The 18158-nt window shown below is 39.8% G+C and overlaps 1 protein-coding gene across 3 annotated transcripts in view; it reads left to right on the forward strand.

Moving 5' to 3' along the window:
* Nucleotides 1-7992, forward strand: part of UST (uronyl 2-sulfotransferase) — a 240374-nt gene extending 232382 nt beyond the window's left edge. For 2 of the 3 annotated variants that reach the window (XM_075924400.2, XM_006114947.5), the window contains one exon: nt 3807-7992. In XM_075924400.2, the coding sequence (XP_075780515.1) occupies nt 3807-4090 (284 nt within the window). In that variant the 3' untranslated portion in view covers nt 4091-7992. The remainder of the gene's footprint in view (nt 1-3806) is intronic. The other variant, XR_331477.5, reaches the window with a different exon arrangement.
* The last annotated feature ends 10166 nt before the right edge of the window (nt 7993-18158 follow it).

Consider the following 18158-nt stretch of genomic DNA (forward strand, 5'->3'; position numbering starts at 1 on the left):
AGAGGAGGAGGTGGTGACGCAGCCAGACCGGGGGTCCCATGCACCAGAGGCAGTCCCACGGGAGGAGACTGCGTGGCATGTGATTGAGTGGGGGCAGTGGGTGGTGGAATGGCCAGAAAACGCGCACCACCGGAAGCAGGCCTGGCTACCCACCAAAAAAGCTCCAATGGAGCCGTGTACGTACTCTGTGGGGAGGGGGGGAAAGGGGTTACTGTGCTACATAAGGAGCAATGGCAGTTAAAATTGGGACAGTCCAGTATGGTCAGTGTACGGATCTGGAAGGGAGGCTCTCATGCCAGTGAAAATCGACTCACATGCCTCTTATGGTATGCATGCCATAGGTTGCTGACCCCTGATATAGACGAAAGGTGGGTTTTTGTTATATTAAGCCATGTTGTTGAGCTGTCCATGGTAATTTACTTCAGCATGCAAGTGTGTTGTGTTTTGCTGTTTCTTCGTTGAAGAAGTGACAGCTACCAATAAATCCCTTCCAGTGGGCAATTTAAATGAACTAGCCTCTTTCCAGTGCCAAAAAATGTAGCAGAATCCTATTCTAATTCTCAAGATACTGTGTGTTGACCGCTTCTTTCCTGCCATAAGACCTCTCATTTCCATTCTCCACTGCTGTGTCCTCTTGGATCTGTCCAAGCCTCTAGTGGTAACAGCAGTTATATTAAAGTAGATACTCCAACAGCAATATCAAGACCCCTTCCTTTCTAACAATTAGTGGCTATAGGTATGTGGTAGAAACAGAGCAATTATTCGAGATCAAAGATCCTTTTTTTTGGTGCAAATTTTAATAACAAAGGGTAAGGAAACAAGTATAAATTGCTGAACAGATAAAAAACCAGTTCAATTGTTTTCCAAATGGTTGCATTCTGGTGTCTTCTCCTAATTTATGTATCAGCCAGTTAGGGAAGGATAAGTGCTCCTTTGTAGGCAGGGGAGCCAGCCAGAGTGCACAGCGCAAGGCTCTGGAGCATGCTGCATGGTGCTTCAGGGCAGTTCTAAAGGTCCCAGGGATCTAGCCACTGCCAGTAGCAGCAGTAGTGGCCAAAAGCCTGGGGCCCTTTAGAATCACCAGGCCCCCCACCTCTTTGCCCCACTAGCAGTGGGTCTGTTTGTAGGATACCAAAGTAAAAGGGTGATGGGGTGTGTGTGTGTGAGAGGGGGAGAGAGAGAGAGAGAAAGACATCACATGGCTTCTCTTCAGCAGTTTTTCTTAGCACTAAAGACAAATATTCCCATGACCCTTTTAAATAATGGCAGTCTGGCACAATCCATACCTGCTATCACACAGAGAAAAGTTTGACGCCAAAGACGACCAACTCAGAGAACAATAAGATTCTCAGATTTTTCTTCCTACTGTGTTTGTTGATTTGCAACTAGCCATATCTAATGCTTTCGGATCAATCTGAAGATGTGGGGCTCTAATGAACCATGCTGAAGATGTTAAAGAGACCATTGTGATGCTTGTTGTATAAAGGAATGTATAAACAGGCCTTTCTCTTTACTTTAAGGAAACTTGCCAAGTGTTAGGGGATATACAATACTTCCTTTGACATTGCTGTAAATAAGAGGATCCCTCATTCTGAATCTCTCACACGACTGCCTGAATATTTCAAGGCAACTTTCAGCTTTTTTTTATAACATATAAGCCCTCATTTTGGATCCAGACCTACATGTCCCACATAATGTACTGCTGTTTCGCTTTCTCTTACTATAAATTATAGTATTGCACACTTTGTGCATTGGGAAAACTCATTATTAGTTATAGAGTTTAATTCCTCACCATTTTATTTTTTCATCTCCACTTTTGCTAAAGGAAGATGTTCACATTAGGGAGGTTGCACAGTTAGAAGATTAGTACTTCATAGCAAGTGGCTTTTGATCTACAGTATTTGACACCCTCACCATTTCCTTTGTGCTTGCATTGATTTGTTGTGACTTATCTATACAAAAGAAGTGGAAAAAATGTTGGTGATACACAGAGTTGTCTCTTGGTCTTACGTTTCCATCTAGTGGAAAAGTGGGAAACCACAAAAGTAAACATTCTTGTTTGTACCAGAGCTAGCTCTTGCATGTGTTTTTCTTTGACATTAAAATAAAGCCAGTTCTTCATAGAGAAAAGACAGCTTGCTTTTCTTAAATGATCGATTTTATTAGATGTTGAGTTGTGTTATGTGAACTTATCATTTGTGAAAGGTATCTCATGGCTGGAAATGAAAACTGAACTCCTATAGACACAGGAAATGCCAGGATTCTCCAGACAGTCCAGCCCATGAACTTTAACCATGCAGGAATCACCATTAGGAGTGAGAAGTCCCCATACACAGCCAATCCTTGGTATGTCTGCTAAGGCTTTCCACTAGGCACTAGACTGTAACTCACCAAACTCATTTCACAAAGGGAAACAAATAATCATCAGGTGGTAACAACTGTGTATTGTTACTAATATGCTGTCTTAATACAGGTAATACACAGGTTTGTGGCACTATATCTCATTACCAAACCTCCTTCCCCAACTATCTATCTAGATTAGAACAAGAAGGAAATACAAAGTACTTGGTATGTTTTTAATTACTAGGCCTGGCTATTTTGGTGGACATTTCCCCCTAGCTAAAGTTTACAGCAAAGAAAGTCAATTAAAAATTACATTGGAAACAATGGTTCCATTAAGCTCTAATAAATATTGGCTATTTAATCTTCCAACTAGTTGAGGAAAGTTTTCCCAAGCTAGGTGTGAGTACGTATTTGTGTACCCTTAAATTATGCTCATTCATTTGTATGAAACTAGTTTACACATGTAATTGTGGCCAATTAGGAGCTTAGCTTGCCAGATGTGGTCTAAAATACAAAATTAATGCAAATATCTAGAGACAATTTCATTAATTGAATAGTCATGTTCAAATTAGGGGTGTTAAAGATCAGTTAATTGAATAGTCGAGTAACCTTATCGGTTAGTCAACTGTTCTCTAGTCCCCAGGGGCAGGGATAGCAGCCACTTTATCAGAGGCAGCAGTGCAGGGTGTCTGGCGGGAGCTCATCCACTAGGGGAGCCAGTTTAAAAGCCAGCTCCCCTTGTGGACCAGCTGCCTGTTGTCCAGTGCTACTGCCTCTGATAAAGAGGCAGCAGCACAGGGTAGCAGCAGCCCCTGTCTAAGGTGGGTCTGTTCTTCCGGACCTGTTGCGAGCCAGAACTGAGCCAGGCTACCTGCCTGCCTGGCTCCTAATACACTTTAAATGCAGAGCCGCAGCAGGAGTAATCGTGGACCCCAGGGCCAGATTAAGACCTTTAGAGGCCCTAAGCACTGAAAAGATTATGGTGCCCCCACATATGTAATTCAAAATAAAAACAATACTATACCGTAAAATCTCTTTGTGCCCCTGCTTTGCTGGTGCCCTAAGCACGTGTTTAGTCTGCCTATTGGGTAATCCAGCCCTGATGGACCCAGTGCAAGCCAGAACTGAGCTGGGCTGCTGGCCAGCCTGCTAATAAATTTACTGGAAAGGATGAGGGGAGTGAAGTGCGTGTAGTCTATAGCATTAACCTATAAGCTTTTGCTTATCCGTTAATTGACTGCACAATTACATCCCTAGTTCATATGTGCATATGCAAATATGTATGTATAGTTTTGAAAGTTTGGTTCACTGTGCTTTGTCCTTTTCTAAAACTTTAATATTACAAATTACTACATAAAGAAGGCTGGAGAAATTTTTTTAATCAATAATGTAGTAGGACAGTGCCATACTTCTAAAGAAGAATGTGAATTTTTTATCAGATCCCAATATTTTTTCTTTTACAGAACATAGGAAACTTGGAAATCTGACTGTGACCGTGAAAAAGACCGTCCCTTCTCCAGAAGCCATTCAGATCCTGTACCAGCGCATGAGATACGAATACGAGTTTTATTACTATGTCAAAGAGCAATTCCACCTGCTAAAGCGCAAGTTTGGACTTAAGTCTCATAGCAGTGAGCCGCATCCCAGGCCAGAATTCTTTATTCCTTCTCCCCTGGAAACTGAAGAACCCATAGATGATGAGGAGCAAGATGATGAAAAGTGGTTAGAAGATATCTATAAAAGGTGATGCAAGCACCAAGTCCTCCTCTGGTGACCTATCAGCTTTCTCAATATTTTTTTTTATTGTTAAAAAAAATATTCCTTAAGAGACTGAGTTAATGCGCAGCAGCATTTAAAACAAAAAAGAAGTTCCCATGTGTTGGGGCGATTGAGAGACACCCGGTTTTGCGGGTTATAGTTGTTTAAATTTATTGTATTTTTCTTGGCTCCATGCGATCCTTTACGGAACATATTTTAATATTGAACCATCTATCACCTCATCACAAAATAACTTTTGCACAGTAAAATGCTGCTGTACACATGAACCCATTTGCAGAACAAGATATATTATGTTAAACATAATTTACAAAGTAACTTTCATAAAATCCTTCTGTCACCAGTCAGTTTTAATACTATGCCCATTGTTGTGGCATTGAACATCAACACCATTTATAAAGTAGGAGGATACCACAGGAGCATAGTAACAACCTCTGATTAGAAAGCAACAATAAATGATTAGTTGATCAGAGCCGTTGTTACAACTAGGAAAGTTCAAACTGTAGTGGACTCAAAACAGAGTAGATAGTCTCCCTTGGGGAGCTTCCAGTGAGAGGAGTTCAATCTACACTTCAAGCAAATTAGATCGGGAGAAAAACAGGTTAAAGAACCCAGTTAGCCAGAAGGGTTCACAGACTCAAAGTGGAAAAAATTTTCAGTTAATTTGAATGACTGAGATAACTGAGTAGATGGGAAGCCAAAGGAGCAATATTGTGTGGCCTTGGGATTTTGCTAGTACAGTTGAAAATGTTCTTAGGAGGAAGATGTGTGATGCATAGTTTTATTTTAAAGAAAAAAATATAAACTATTGTCATTCCTAGCATGGGCACAGACCCAAAATTACACAAGAAGTTTTTTTCATACAGGAAACTTAAAACCATTTGGGGATCTTTCCTTTAGCGTGAACATTTATTTAATCTCAGTTCTGTGAGTCTTCATATCTCATGCAAATAATTGTCAGAATTAAGGTGAAATACAGGTGAGGATTTGTGTAGAAATGAAGTAAAATGATTTTTAAATGAGGGATTTTTTTTTAATGAGACATTGACAGATATGACTGATGTTTTACACACTGTGTAATGATAAAACAACAGAAAAATATCAATATAGCATTGAAAAACAAAACATGTTCAATTTTAAATTTAAGTATCGTTGTCAGGAAACACTAAAAAGTGGAGTGAATGGGATTAGGTGATGAATTGGGGACCGTTCCACTTAAGGTATCAAAAGGATTTCTGATTACAATTTTGTGACATTTAAAGCTAGAATGTAACTTGGACAACATGTCTGTAGAAGCCAGTAAGTATCTACTTTACATTCCCAAACAGACTTCTCCAATCTTGGGTCTATGCACATAGGAGTAAGCAGAGCTATTTACACATGCAGTCTTGCAGATCAGCATAATTAAGTCAGTGTGTCTCGGGCAGAAGTAAACTACTTGCCCACTGACCAAGGAAGAAGTGCCCTCTATCACATTGCCTTCCTACATCACTTCTGGGATGGTACAACATGCACACCGTGCCTTGCATGAGGCTGGGCTTATATCCACAATCTAAGCCTTGCTAGATTTCTTGTAGGATAGCGGTTTTCAATCTTTTTATTTGCAGCCCCCTAAAAATACTCAAGTGGAGGAGTGGACTCCTTTGGAAATCTTAGACATAGTCTGCAAACTTCCAGACTTCCATGGACCACAGGTTCAGAATCACTATTTTAGGCTGAGCTCTTTAGTGTTTGCTTCAAGGGAGTTTCACTGTCTGTGTATAGTCTGCAAAATGGACCTTCATTTTGAAGTAAAAAGTTAAAGTTATTTTGTGATTGAGGTACGTGGACAGGCCTAAGCTATCAGTGCTTTCCAGAGGCTCCCCCTTTCATGAGCCTTCAGAGAGCTAAAATGTATGGTGGACCATCTTGATAATCTAACTGGTCTTTGTTATATTTGTCTGCAGAGAACTGAAGTAAAGAAGCAAAACCATGTTAAGACATGATAATTTGCAGAAAATATTACAGGGAGAAATTCTGTTCTTTCTCCTTACATCCCAGTTGTGTGATACCAATGCACTACCATGAAGAAAGGCACAATAGGAAACTGGAAGTGATGTAGATAACAGTTAGCATAGTCACTAAAATATGAATCTGCTGCATTGTATATTTTAAGTGGTTTCTATGAAATTACATTGAAAGAGTAATGATTAGTTTACACACTGTGCAATTGTTACATTTTGGAAAGACAATATTCCCTTTTTAAAAACAAATTCTGCTGAGTCCTTTCACAAGTGTCAGTGCAAAATAAGTCACTTAAGTCATTCAGCCTTACCACAAATTCACTTCCATTTCCTGTAGACGTTTAAGTCTATTTTTATCTTTATTTAATGATATCTTCAGCCATCTTTACTTTATAACCTAATCACAAACACTGTTACATATTTGATTCTCTGGGTTTTAGCATTGTATTTTTTCCTAGCAATTGACCTTGCCTCTTCTCCCTGAATGATAACTTCATAAATGTGTTTGGCACATAAATGTCTACAATTCCTGGCCCAAAAGTCCCTTTGTTTGTCATGAAATATGTTTTATATTTTTCTTTAATGTTTAAAAAGTACATTTTAAACAGTTTAATCTTTTACTTATTTATTATAACTTTCCAGCACATTCCAAATTCTAAGTTGCTCAGGAAGAGGTTGATTTAAATTATTTTATTTTGGTTTGATGGATTTCTTTTTTCAAAAACAAAAATCACTGTTATAAACTTTTAGCCCACAACAACTATGCAGTAAGTACCATATATGTACTTGTAAATTTTGTGGGAAGGAAAAGGTACTTGCCATCAATTGAAAATATCTGTACATTAGCTTAGTTTTAAATTAAAGCAATCTGTGTTTGGCGTGAACAATTATTTAACTTGTTCACTACCCTTTCTAAAATTCTGACATTAAAAAAAAACATGTAGAAGGATAGGGAGGGAGTTGTTTATTGTGATGGGGGATTTTGTTTGTTTGTTTGTTCACGCCAGTGATGTTTGAAGATGCAGCAGTGTCTGCTGTTCTATTCAGCTTTATCGTATCTTGTTTGGTTCCTTCTCACTATTGCCTGTTTGGTTGCCTAGTCTGGATATAATGCCAATGGATGGCACTTCATCTGGAATCTCACCCTGTAGAACTACAGCATAATTTATGATCTAAAAGACCATACTGCAAGAGTGATATTCAGGGTGGCTATTCTACACCTTGATTTGCCTTGAGGTATAAAGCCAAAGGCTCAGTTACTTTAGCCACCTGAGAAGTGCAATAAACATCCAGAAATGCACTTCCTGGTGTGCTTTGTTGCTGTGAAATGGAACACATTTTTATGTACAAAGGGAAACAACCTAGACCCATACACTGCATTTTACTAGATGTTACAGACAAAAGGTCAGATTATATTTGATATCCAGAATGGAAAGCTCTAGTTGTGTCCACAATCTAAAGGCATTGCATAATGTAAACGAATCACCAGTGGCAGTGCTTTCATGCTAAACAGAAAACAAACCATTGTTATAGTTCCACATTCTGAAAAAAATAAATTTTGGTTATAAATGTCAAGCAATAGTGATGAATGGTGTGTGTGTGTTACTGTTTGTTTCTCTTCCATGTGCATGACTGCATCAGACCATCTAAAGTGCATGAGGAGGAGCAACTCAAGATAACTGAACATGTGTAAAATGAATGGTACATTTGGAGTATTTCAACTTGCTTTAAGTTCTTTGAACCTGGTTTTTGTGATGAATTATTTGGGGGTGGGGTGTTGTATCGTTCAGTGATCAGTGCCATAAAAATGTTAAATGGAATGAAAAAATTCAACCATTGTGAATAAATCTTCAGATTCTAGTTGCTAAAAGCAATTGAATTCTGATTCCTGTCAGTATTTATTACAGTAAAATTAGTTTTAATGGGAAGGCACACTATTTGTACTGATAGGAGAAGCTAGGTTGAATGGTGTTTTGTACACTCATACCCCCCAAAAATAAAGTTAAACTCCTACACAAAATAAAGCCCTGACATTCACAACTAAGGTTGAATGGTGCTTTGTGTTTTTCTCTTAACTTAAGAAAGAAAACCTGTAGTATTCCATATCAGTAGCCCCAGCCCTGCAGTATCATTACTGTAAGCTGGAATGTTTAGGATCTTTGCAGTACAATACCATAGCATTTTGTCTTTTTTTTAAAGGAATCAATGCACAGATGTCCACAGAAAATAATTCAGCATCCTGTTTGCACAAGCAAAGCAAATACTCAGCATTCTTATTTATAAATTGTCATCAATGTACTTGATCCCATGTTCAAAATGGAGAAAGTTTACAACCTTATCATAAGGAATTTTGGTCATAGAGCCCAATCTTGTAAACCACTACCAGCCTCAGCGCTTACTGCAATGAAATCAATGGAGCTCCTCTCTCTGGTAGACACAGCTCACTTTTCAGTGTTTGAAAGTTTAAGCCCTTGTTCAGACACAAACAAAACAGTTAAAATGTGCATATCACACTGGAAAAGAAGCTCAGTGGAAATTACCCTTAACCTGCAAAACTTGAATATTAGAGGAAGAATCTCATCTGAAAGATTTTTGTATGTGCCAAATCCTCTGCTGGCATGAATTGGCATAGTGCCATTGGTCTGGCTGTCTCACTTATAACTCATAAGCTCTCTGATGCATTTGCTTCAAATTGTCCAAAAATTGATGCACTGCTTAACTGTGTCATGGAGTGCACAGAGTGAATTTTTATAGTTTTCTGAAGGAAGTGTGTAAGTCTGATTCGTATTTAAGTGATTATTGGAGAATCTAGCTGTCTTAAAAGAGGAGCCAATGAGAGCAGGCTTTATGCAAACTTTCTTCACATAGTCCTTTCAAAAAACCTCTTCTGTAAAAATACATCTACACAGCAGGTCTAAAGTCAAATTAAACTACGCAACTTCAGCTACGTCTATTGCGTAGCTTAAGTCAAAATAACTTAATTCAGCTTTTGGCACTGTCTTCACAGCAGGAAGTTAAAGGAAGAACACTTTCCCTTCAACTTCCCTTACTCTTCGTGAAATGGGAGTTACCATAAGTCAGCTTGACATTATTTCAAAATAAAGGCTTGTAGTGTACTGTTATTTCTGAATAATATCAGTTATTCCAAAATAACACTGCTGTGTAGATATATCCTACAGGCTTGTGTATGCTACAGAGAAGATCACAGCTGCCACAATCGATCTTTCAGGGTTCGAATTAATAGGTCTAGTGAAGACATGCTAATTTGAGCTGAGTGTGCACCCATCGACCTCCTGCTGTGTGGATGACACCAAAGCACAATTTAAGATACTTAGACTCTAGCTACATAATTAACGTAGCTGGAGTTGCATATCTTAAGTCTACTTTCCCCTCTAGTGTAGACCAGGCCTAATAGTCTTTTCATTCCAGTTTGGTGTCTCTTGAACAGACATGCAAATGGCAATGTGTTGTACCCAGCTACATGGAAGCTTGTGCTGAGAAGAAATGCAATGATTAGGGTAAGAGCAGGGAGGATAGGTTGTCCAGTGATAAGAGCAGAGGTCTGAGAACTAAGACAATGTAAGGGTTCAAATTCCAGCAGAACCCTTTGACATTCTTGGTAAAATTGGGTAAAGTGGGACTGTGTATTAAAACCTAATGCTGCTTCCGGTATGAGCTTCACGGAGGTGTAGGGTTTTTTTGGTTTTTGTTTTAACATTTTCCTATGCACTTGAAAACTGCTGACTTGCCCAATAAACTTTACTAAGTGTTCTTCTCAAGGAGACAGCCTTCACCAGTGCACGATGGCCAGCAACTGCTTTGAGTCATGGACCTGCCTCAACAAAGTGTACCCATGTTGATCTGGTACTGCCAACTCATTACCTCCAAATTTAGTGCTAGAGACAGAGACTTGGAATTAAATACTAGTTAATGTTTGCACAACACTTCCAAATTGTAAAGTGCACTATACTGCAAATTCAAAGTATTATTGGGTAATAGCAAGCCTTCGTTCAAACCATGCCAAGATGATATGGGAAAGTTAGGCCATGTCTACATGGTGAAGTTAATTTAAATTAAGGTAAAGTGTAAATTTGAAGCAGAATATCTATTTCTAATGCCCTGTGTAAGTACTCTGATTCCAGAATAAGAGTGCCTTATTCCACATCAAGGTAATCAGCATTAATTAATCAGAAATAGATATTCCAGACCAGGTCCCCGTGTAAACAAGCATTTAGAGTCTCAATGATGAAAGGAACAGTGTAAGGGCCCAAACTGACCAGTTATTGTAATCTCCCCATTCTAGTTGTGATTCTCCACAGCAGAAAGGTATAGGCTCAGGAAGGTGATTGAAAGCCAACTCCAGTGTAAATTAGCGCAACAGGGTTGCTGCTATACCAAGTCTGCATAAGCAAAGTTCCTCATACACAGAGGAAATTCTCATTTGGAAATCTCTGGGCTACATTGTGTAAGCAGAAGGAAGGAGGGTGCATCAACCATGCCATGTGCTCTTATCAGGTGACAGAATCCAGCCCTAAATATCACAAGCGATTCCAAAAGAGGTTACTTTTAGTTACCCAAAAACAGGGGTAACTAATGTCAGGCTTCTAAATTCACAGTTGGGACTAAACTGTGGGGGAGATTTTTCCAAAGAACAAATAGCAGATAACCACAGGATTACCACTGAAATCAATGAGCAAGTTTTGTTTTTATTTTAACTTTCTCCACCCATTTTAGAGTCAGGCATGTTTAACTATAAACTATACCAGCTACATTTCCCAAGATCCATTGATGAATCTATCTAACTTAGGCATTTTTATGGCCCCACATTTTCATAGTATCTGAGTGCCTCACAGTCCTTTGTATTTGTTCCTCTGTAAGGCAGGGGTGTTTTATTAATCTCCATTTAACATATAAAGAACTGAGGCACAGAATGACTAAGTGACTTTCCCAAGGTCATACAGGGAATATGTGGCAGAACAAAGACCTGCTCCTGTGTCTTCCAAGTCTCAAATTTGTGTCTTAACCAAAGGATCAACCCCTCTCACTTTTGATGGCCACTAGCTTTTAAAAGGCAGATCACTGGTATTGAGTAATTTTTAATAAGTGGCTTTTTTTTTTCATTCAGCAATGTAGAATTCTAAATGTGGGGAATGAGACCCTAATGGGACAGATAGCTATTGTCCTTTATAATTAGCTGCTATTAGTTATTCTCTCTTTAGAGTTTAAATAATAAACATCCAGACAAACAGCTCTAGGCAATTGCAAATGACTTCAAACAGAACAAGAAGATAGTCTGTGCAGCCAAAGAGTTTGCAATGTAAATGTTGTATTAAAAACAAGTTACTGACACCTAAAAAGTGCATGTGCCTGAAGTTATCAATCCTGTGCTCAAACAGCTGTAACTCTCACCTTCACTTACCCTACCCCACCCTTGCTGTATGTTTGACCTCACATGCTATGTCGCACCTCTGGCATAGAGTGTATGCTCTTTGGAGCAGGAACTATCTCTTTACAGGGAAGCAGCTAACACATTTTATAAGTGAAAATGGGCACAGTCTAAAATTCTGCATCTTCCTCCCCTCCCCCCAGTACTTTTTGGAGGAAAATATAGAATCTGAACTTAGCTCTACATTTTGTTGTTGGTGCAAGGCTTGCCTGGGATAAACCTAATACCCCTTAATCTCAACTCTGTATGTGTTTAAAATCCGGTTTCTGATCCACATATTGTATTTGTGTCCATCTCTCTTGATACAATTCCTGCAAGGAGAGACCAATTTAACCCCTTTATTTTTAAGCAAAAAGTCTGAAGTGTGCACAAATGCCAAGTAACATTGGCAGCCTAGTACATGAGAAGAGGAAAGGAGTTTCACAGATATCTGTCCCAAAACCTGGGTGCACAAGCCTCTCAGTTCAAGAAGCAGGAATTAGGATTCTGGGAGTGGAGGGTGGGGATGGGAGCAGAGCCGATTTCTCTATAGCACTGGTTCCCAACCTGTGGTCCAATGGCACTGTAGGGAGTCCGTGGAAAGTTTAAAGTAGAAATTAAAATACATGTACAGAGTCTCTCACAGCCAGCAAGTCCTGCAACCCACAGCTTGGGAAGCAGTGCAAGCTGAAGGATGTGCTGGCTACCAGCATGGTGCCTCTCAGCTGAGAGGTTCAGTGATGACAGCCAGCAAGTCCTTCAGCCTGTGCTGCTTCCTGAGCGGGCTGAGGTATGCGGCTCGGGAAGCAGCACAGAATGAGGAACTTGAAGATTGTAGGGCACAGCTGTATTGTTGCGGAGGGGTCCAAAGATTGTAATAGATTGAAAAGGGATCTGTATGCTCGAAAGGATTGGGAGCCACTGCTCTATAGCAACCAGCCTGTGGACATTCCTCCCAAACATCTCATGGATATATTCATGGTGGTCCTGAGAGAATTTACTAAGAAAAACCCTAATGTCTTCTCTATGGTGGGGACAGGGTTGGACCAATGGGAGCATGGTTTCCAAGTACATTATGATGCTTTCAGGGAATAGGTATATGGAGAGCAAGGTCAAGTGCTGCCTGCGCAATTAATACCCCACAGAAGCGCTAAGATGTGTGAAATTTCCTTCCAGATCTTGACACATCTATGAGGTCATAAGGCCATGTTCACTCTAGGGACATGAAAACCCTGCTCCTCCCCATGGAAACTCGGAAACTCATGTGTGAAAACTCCCTGACTTTTCCAAATCATGCTGGAATTCCAGCAGCTTTTGCCAAGGAGAGCATGATTTGACCCCTCAATACTGGCCCGAAGCTGAGGTTTCTACAGTCTGACCCTTGTAGATCCATTGGTCAGTGCTTGGGGCTCTGCGTGATAAACCTCACTGGATAAACCTCTACTTTGTTTTTTAAATATCACCATGTCAAACAGCAATGTGCATGCCTCCTTATCACTTCACACTTGGAAGGAGGAGAAGGAATTATTGTGTAGTCGTCTCTTTTTTTCCAAAACAGTATCCTGTGAATCAACGGAAAATAGCTCTTTGCTTCTCTGAGGAAAATGAAGCTAATGTTTCCTTTTTAGCTAGGGGAGAAAAGTAGCTGTTCTGAAATTCTATTTTATTTTATTAGTGACTAATTAGCATTTATATACAGTTGTTCATCCTGAAGGAGCCAAAACCCATCTCAGATTTTATAGATCCAGCACAACTGCATCTAACTGCAGGGAGACTGTTTCAGAAGTGTTCAGCACTTGTAGCTCCCATCAACTTCCACAGGAGAGACAAATGCTGGATCATGTACAACAATAGGGATAGAGGCCAGGGAAAACTTTTTGGTCAAGAACAGCTCTAACCAAAATTCAGAGAATCATTAAGGTCTGCACAAAATAGACAGGCCTTAAACTTCCACCAGCATCTGCTAAAAGACTTTGAAAAGCATTTCAATCGAGTTCTACTTCTCTCCGAAATTCGATCTTTGCTTTCCCTTGTTCTTTTTGCCAAGGAAGTGTGGCTACAACCAGGATTCTTATCTTCTAAAACCTCATCAACTCTTGCTATTCCTTTCTCTTTGTGAAATGACTTTCCTAGTTGATGCCGTGGTCACCAGATGTGTCACTTATTGTGTGATGTCCCAAATAGAGATTGATGCAGAGACAGTGTTGTCTAGTGGACTGAAAGCAGCTGAAAGGCAGGATCACTGCTAAATTGCTTCATGGTATTGGGTAATCACTTAATATTTCTTTAGCTTAATTTTGCCATCTGTGAAAATTGGAGCATAATAGTTACCTACTATGCAGAAGTTTCTGAGGATTAATTAGCAGAGTTCTTTGATTATATAAATCACAATAGAAATGCTACAGCTTCTCAAACTGAGATGCCTAAAGTTAGTCACCTAAATCTTTATCTAGTTATCTAAGTGTCTGATTCAGAGCCCATTTGAGTCAAAGGGAGGATTTTCCACAGTCTTCCGTGGGCATTGGATCAAGTGAACAGATTTTTTTAGAAATGCTGCATATCTGTAGGTTGCATTGACTTTCACAGGAGATGTAAGTGGTTAGGACCTACAGAAAAACAGACTGGGTAAATTTTTCAAAATCACCTGTGCCGCAGGCTCATATGATTCCTATGTTTCCCTTTTCAAAAGTGACTTATGAACTTAGAAGACAATGAGACAACCTCCTACATGACTTGTGCACTTTTGAAAATGTTCCCCTTTGTATTTTGTTATTCAGGAAATGAAGTGTAGCAACAGATGAATTCTTAGAAGAAATTCCGTTGTTTTTTTCCCCAGAGTTCCCAGCTGACCCCAGGCTCCATGAGGCGCTGCCACTTTGAAACACTTTGGGGCTGTTGCTATGCTTCAAAGATGGAGGTGCCCTTCTCAACTAATCAAATAGTCGATGCACATTGCATCGACTGTTTGATTAGCCAATTAATCTAAATTTAACATCCCTAAACCTAAGCATCTTAAAATGCTTAACAATCCTAGTATTGGAACTGACTGTGCGGAGCCACTAGATTAGGATTATTTTGTGTTGCCTGATTGCTGCAGCACTCTAGGTTTTCCCTTGCTCCCCCCAGTATAGTGCACATCAATCCATAATGTTTAGGTGATTTTTTAACAGGCCTCTATTGTATTTACATTCTGTCCTTCCAAAAAGTACTGCTCACTGGATTTATTTCAGTCCTGTTGAGAGGTGTGTCCCTCTTTTCATACTGACTTCTGGTGGTAGCTCTCAAGTGTTGGCTGGTGATCTGTATGAAAAAGTCATGAAGGCTGAATTGGAAGTGATTGGGAATTGGTGACTGTGGACGGAAAAGGTAACTGCTGTAGGAATAGCTGGGGCTGCAGGCTTAGAGACTAATCTAGCACACGTACACAGTGTTACACGCAAGTTAAAACAAGTACATGTGTGAAGCTTTGACATTCTGGCCATAACTCCCCAGGGAATTTAGAAGGGTTTTTAAAAGGTGGAAATGGAAGGGGGAGTGTTGAAATCTCCTGACAATAGAGACTGAAGGAGGCTGGCCCATAGTATTAGGTTATCCCAGGTGTGGGCTCTGGCCTAGAAGGAAATACGCAGATTGAAATGGATGAAATAGTTATATGTGGTATGATGATGTGGGAAGTAAGGTCAGAGCATAAGGAGCAGGAGTGGGTACAGCAGCTATTCACATTTTCAACATTAATTAACCAAACATATTCGACTCTCCGGGCCCCAGTATTGCCCAATTGGGGCCCTAATGTGGTAGGCACAGCTAATGAAAAGATGATCTCTGCACCAAAGAGTTTACCATCTGGGTGCGTGAGGAGAGACAAGAAGGTGGATACAACAGACAGCGAGGGCTCAGGCAACTGAGACACAATTATTGTATGAGAAGTGAGCATGGCACATGACTTCCCTAGGAATAATTACAACAGTGTAATCTCAGAAACAGCTAGCTCTGAGATGCTGGAAATATTCTGATTGTGTGAGCCTAATGGAGCTGGGAGCACATCTTCCTCTGTGTTTCCTACAACATGCAATATTGCTAGTGTATTATAATAATAATAATAATAAGTGTAATAATAATTACAAAAGAGAAGCAGAGTTGTCTAGGATTCTACCCCCACTTCTCTTCCAGTGACCTGCCAATGTCAGCTTTGTTTAAATTTTTTTCCTCCTCATCATCTCTATCCTTCCCCCATCTCTAAATGGTGCCAAAGTCAGCCATTGTGCTGATTCATTTTTCCCAGCAGAAGGGTTTCTCTTCTCTTTATCTCTGCCTTTGTTTGCATACCTCTGGGATTTGAGCATTCAAGTGAAGAACTCCTACTCCACAAAAAGGCATTCCAAGTTTTCAAAGAACACATCTGTTTGTTACCTTTTGATGTTCCAATATTCTGTTTCTGATCAATCTTTTCCACAGTGTGAGGCAGAGATTCTTGTACTTATTCAGGGAGCACAAAAATCATCTTCAATGGAAGGGTTAAAAGGCAAGTGTCTTTCTGTGCTCCTCAGCTCTCTTCCATTTCCTGTATAGATTCATTTTCCAAAATAAATAACTGGCTGGAGGAGAATTTACAGGACTTGCAGCAAACAAACAAGCACTTAAATCTGGGATGTGAGACAGATTCTCAAATCAGTCCTCTCAGAGCCTTCACTTTCAAAATCAGGAGCAGCTGTACATTTCAATTAACAAAATACTGTGGCCTCTCTCTTCTGATCCAGCATTCTATAGAATTCTTGCCCTCCCAAACTAACTGTGTATGAAGAAACTGAACAGGCTTCTCTAGGAAAGATGTGGGCACCTATTTTTGTTCATTAAAGTACTTAGGACAATAGTCCTGAAGGAAAGAGGCTCTTTGTTGGCCACTGGATAATTACAGCACAACCAGTAACATTGCTTTGAGAGGCTGTTGGTTTTGTGGTGGGAATTTGCATTTCAAATATGTTCCTAGGAATCCAAAAGGTTTCTATGTTTTGAGGTGCACTAGAGGGAGCTCTAACCACAAGAATCATTTAAAATAGGCTGTAGAAAGGCTATAAAGTTCTATTGACAGTCCCACCTGCAGTTAATGGTCATTTGCTTGCAGCACTTTATATAAAGAATATGAATATACACAGTTAAAAACACAAAATGTGTATTTTTCCAGAGACGACAATGACAATATAGGTGGCCCTGGAGATGTTGAAAATGAGATTCAAATAAAATTAGATTGTTCTTCAAAAAATGCTGCTTAACTGTGGTGCACGGTGATCATGAACACAATATGAAGCTGATGAATTAACACACACAGGATTAACCTGTACTACATGGAAAATCTAGTCATCAGTATGGTGAGAAAAATGAAAGGGTTTGTGTCTAGTCTTGAGAGCCAATGAGGGAAAAGAGAATATTTGTCCTACATATGATTTGACTGTAAGGGATGCAGAATATCTTAAAGCTATGAATTAAATCCGTCTTCCTGTAGGAAAGGGAGAGTGGGTATGGGAAGAGTCACAAGAAAAGGCAAGACAGAGCAAGAGAGAATGGAACAGAAAGGAATGTAAAGTGGGAAGGAAGGACTCGCAGCAGGCAAGAGTTCAGGAGCTGAAAGCAAGGGAAAGGAAATTAGAGCAGGGACCAGGGGGACACAGCAAAAGCAAAAGCTGGGAGAGGGCTTTTTTCATGGAGATCACTGTACGGACAGGCTTCCTGGAGGTGTCAGGAATGGAAAAGATCATAATGAAAATACAGTTTGCATTAAAGACACAGTTTGCATTAAAGACACAATGAAGGTAAAGAAGCTAGATGAAAAATCTCTGACAAAACCCTTTCCATAGTGGGGCTTCAATTGTCTTTGCTGAACCAATTTAAGAACTACCAAAACACGTTCAAACTAATTTTGGCAATAATGATAAATGATCCTTTTTGCACAGGTGTCACCTTCCAGCTGTCAATCTCTAAGGCTATGTCTAGACTACATCCTTCTTTCGAACGAGGGATGTAAATTCGACACATCGAAATTGCAAATGAAGCTGGGATTTGAATTCCCCATGCTTCATTTGCATAATCACGTCATGGCGTTCTTTCAAAAAACACTATTTTGAAAATGAAATCGTGGTCTAGACGTGGTTCTTTTGAAAAGAAAATCCTTTTTCGAAAGATCCTGTAAACCTGAGAGTATGTGATTATGCAAATGATGCATGGGAAATTCAAATCCCAGCTTCATTTGCAATTTCGATATGTCTAATTTACATCCCTCTTTTGAAAGAGGGATGTAGTTTAGATGTACCCTCTGGCTGTGTCTACACTGGCAAGTTTTTCCGGAAAATCATCTGATTTTCCAGAAAAACTTGCCAGCTGTCTACACTGGCCGCTTGAATTTCCAGAAAAGCACTGACGATCTCATGTAAAATCATCAGTGCTTTTCCAGAAAAACTATGCTGCTCCCATTCGGGCAAAAGTCTTTTTCCGGAAGACTTTTGCCCGAAAGGGCCAGTGTAAACAGCATAGTACTGTTTTCCGCAAAAAAGCCCCAATCGCGAAAATGGCGATTGGGGCTTTTTTGCGGGAAAACGCGTCTAGATTGGCCATGGACG

This window comes from Pelodiscus sinensis, chromosome 3 (genome assembly GCF_052426305.1).
Source record: "Pelodiscus sinensis isolate ZL-2025 chromosome 3, ASM5242630v1, whole genome shotgun sequence".
NCBI lineage: Eukaryota > Metazoa > Chordata > Testudines > Trionychidae > Pelodiscus > Pelodiscus sinensis.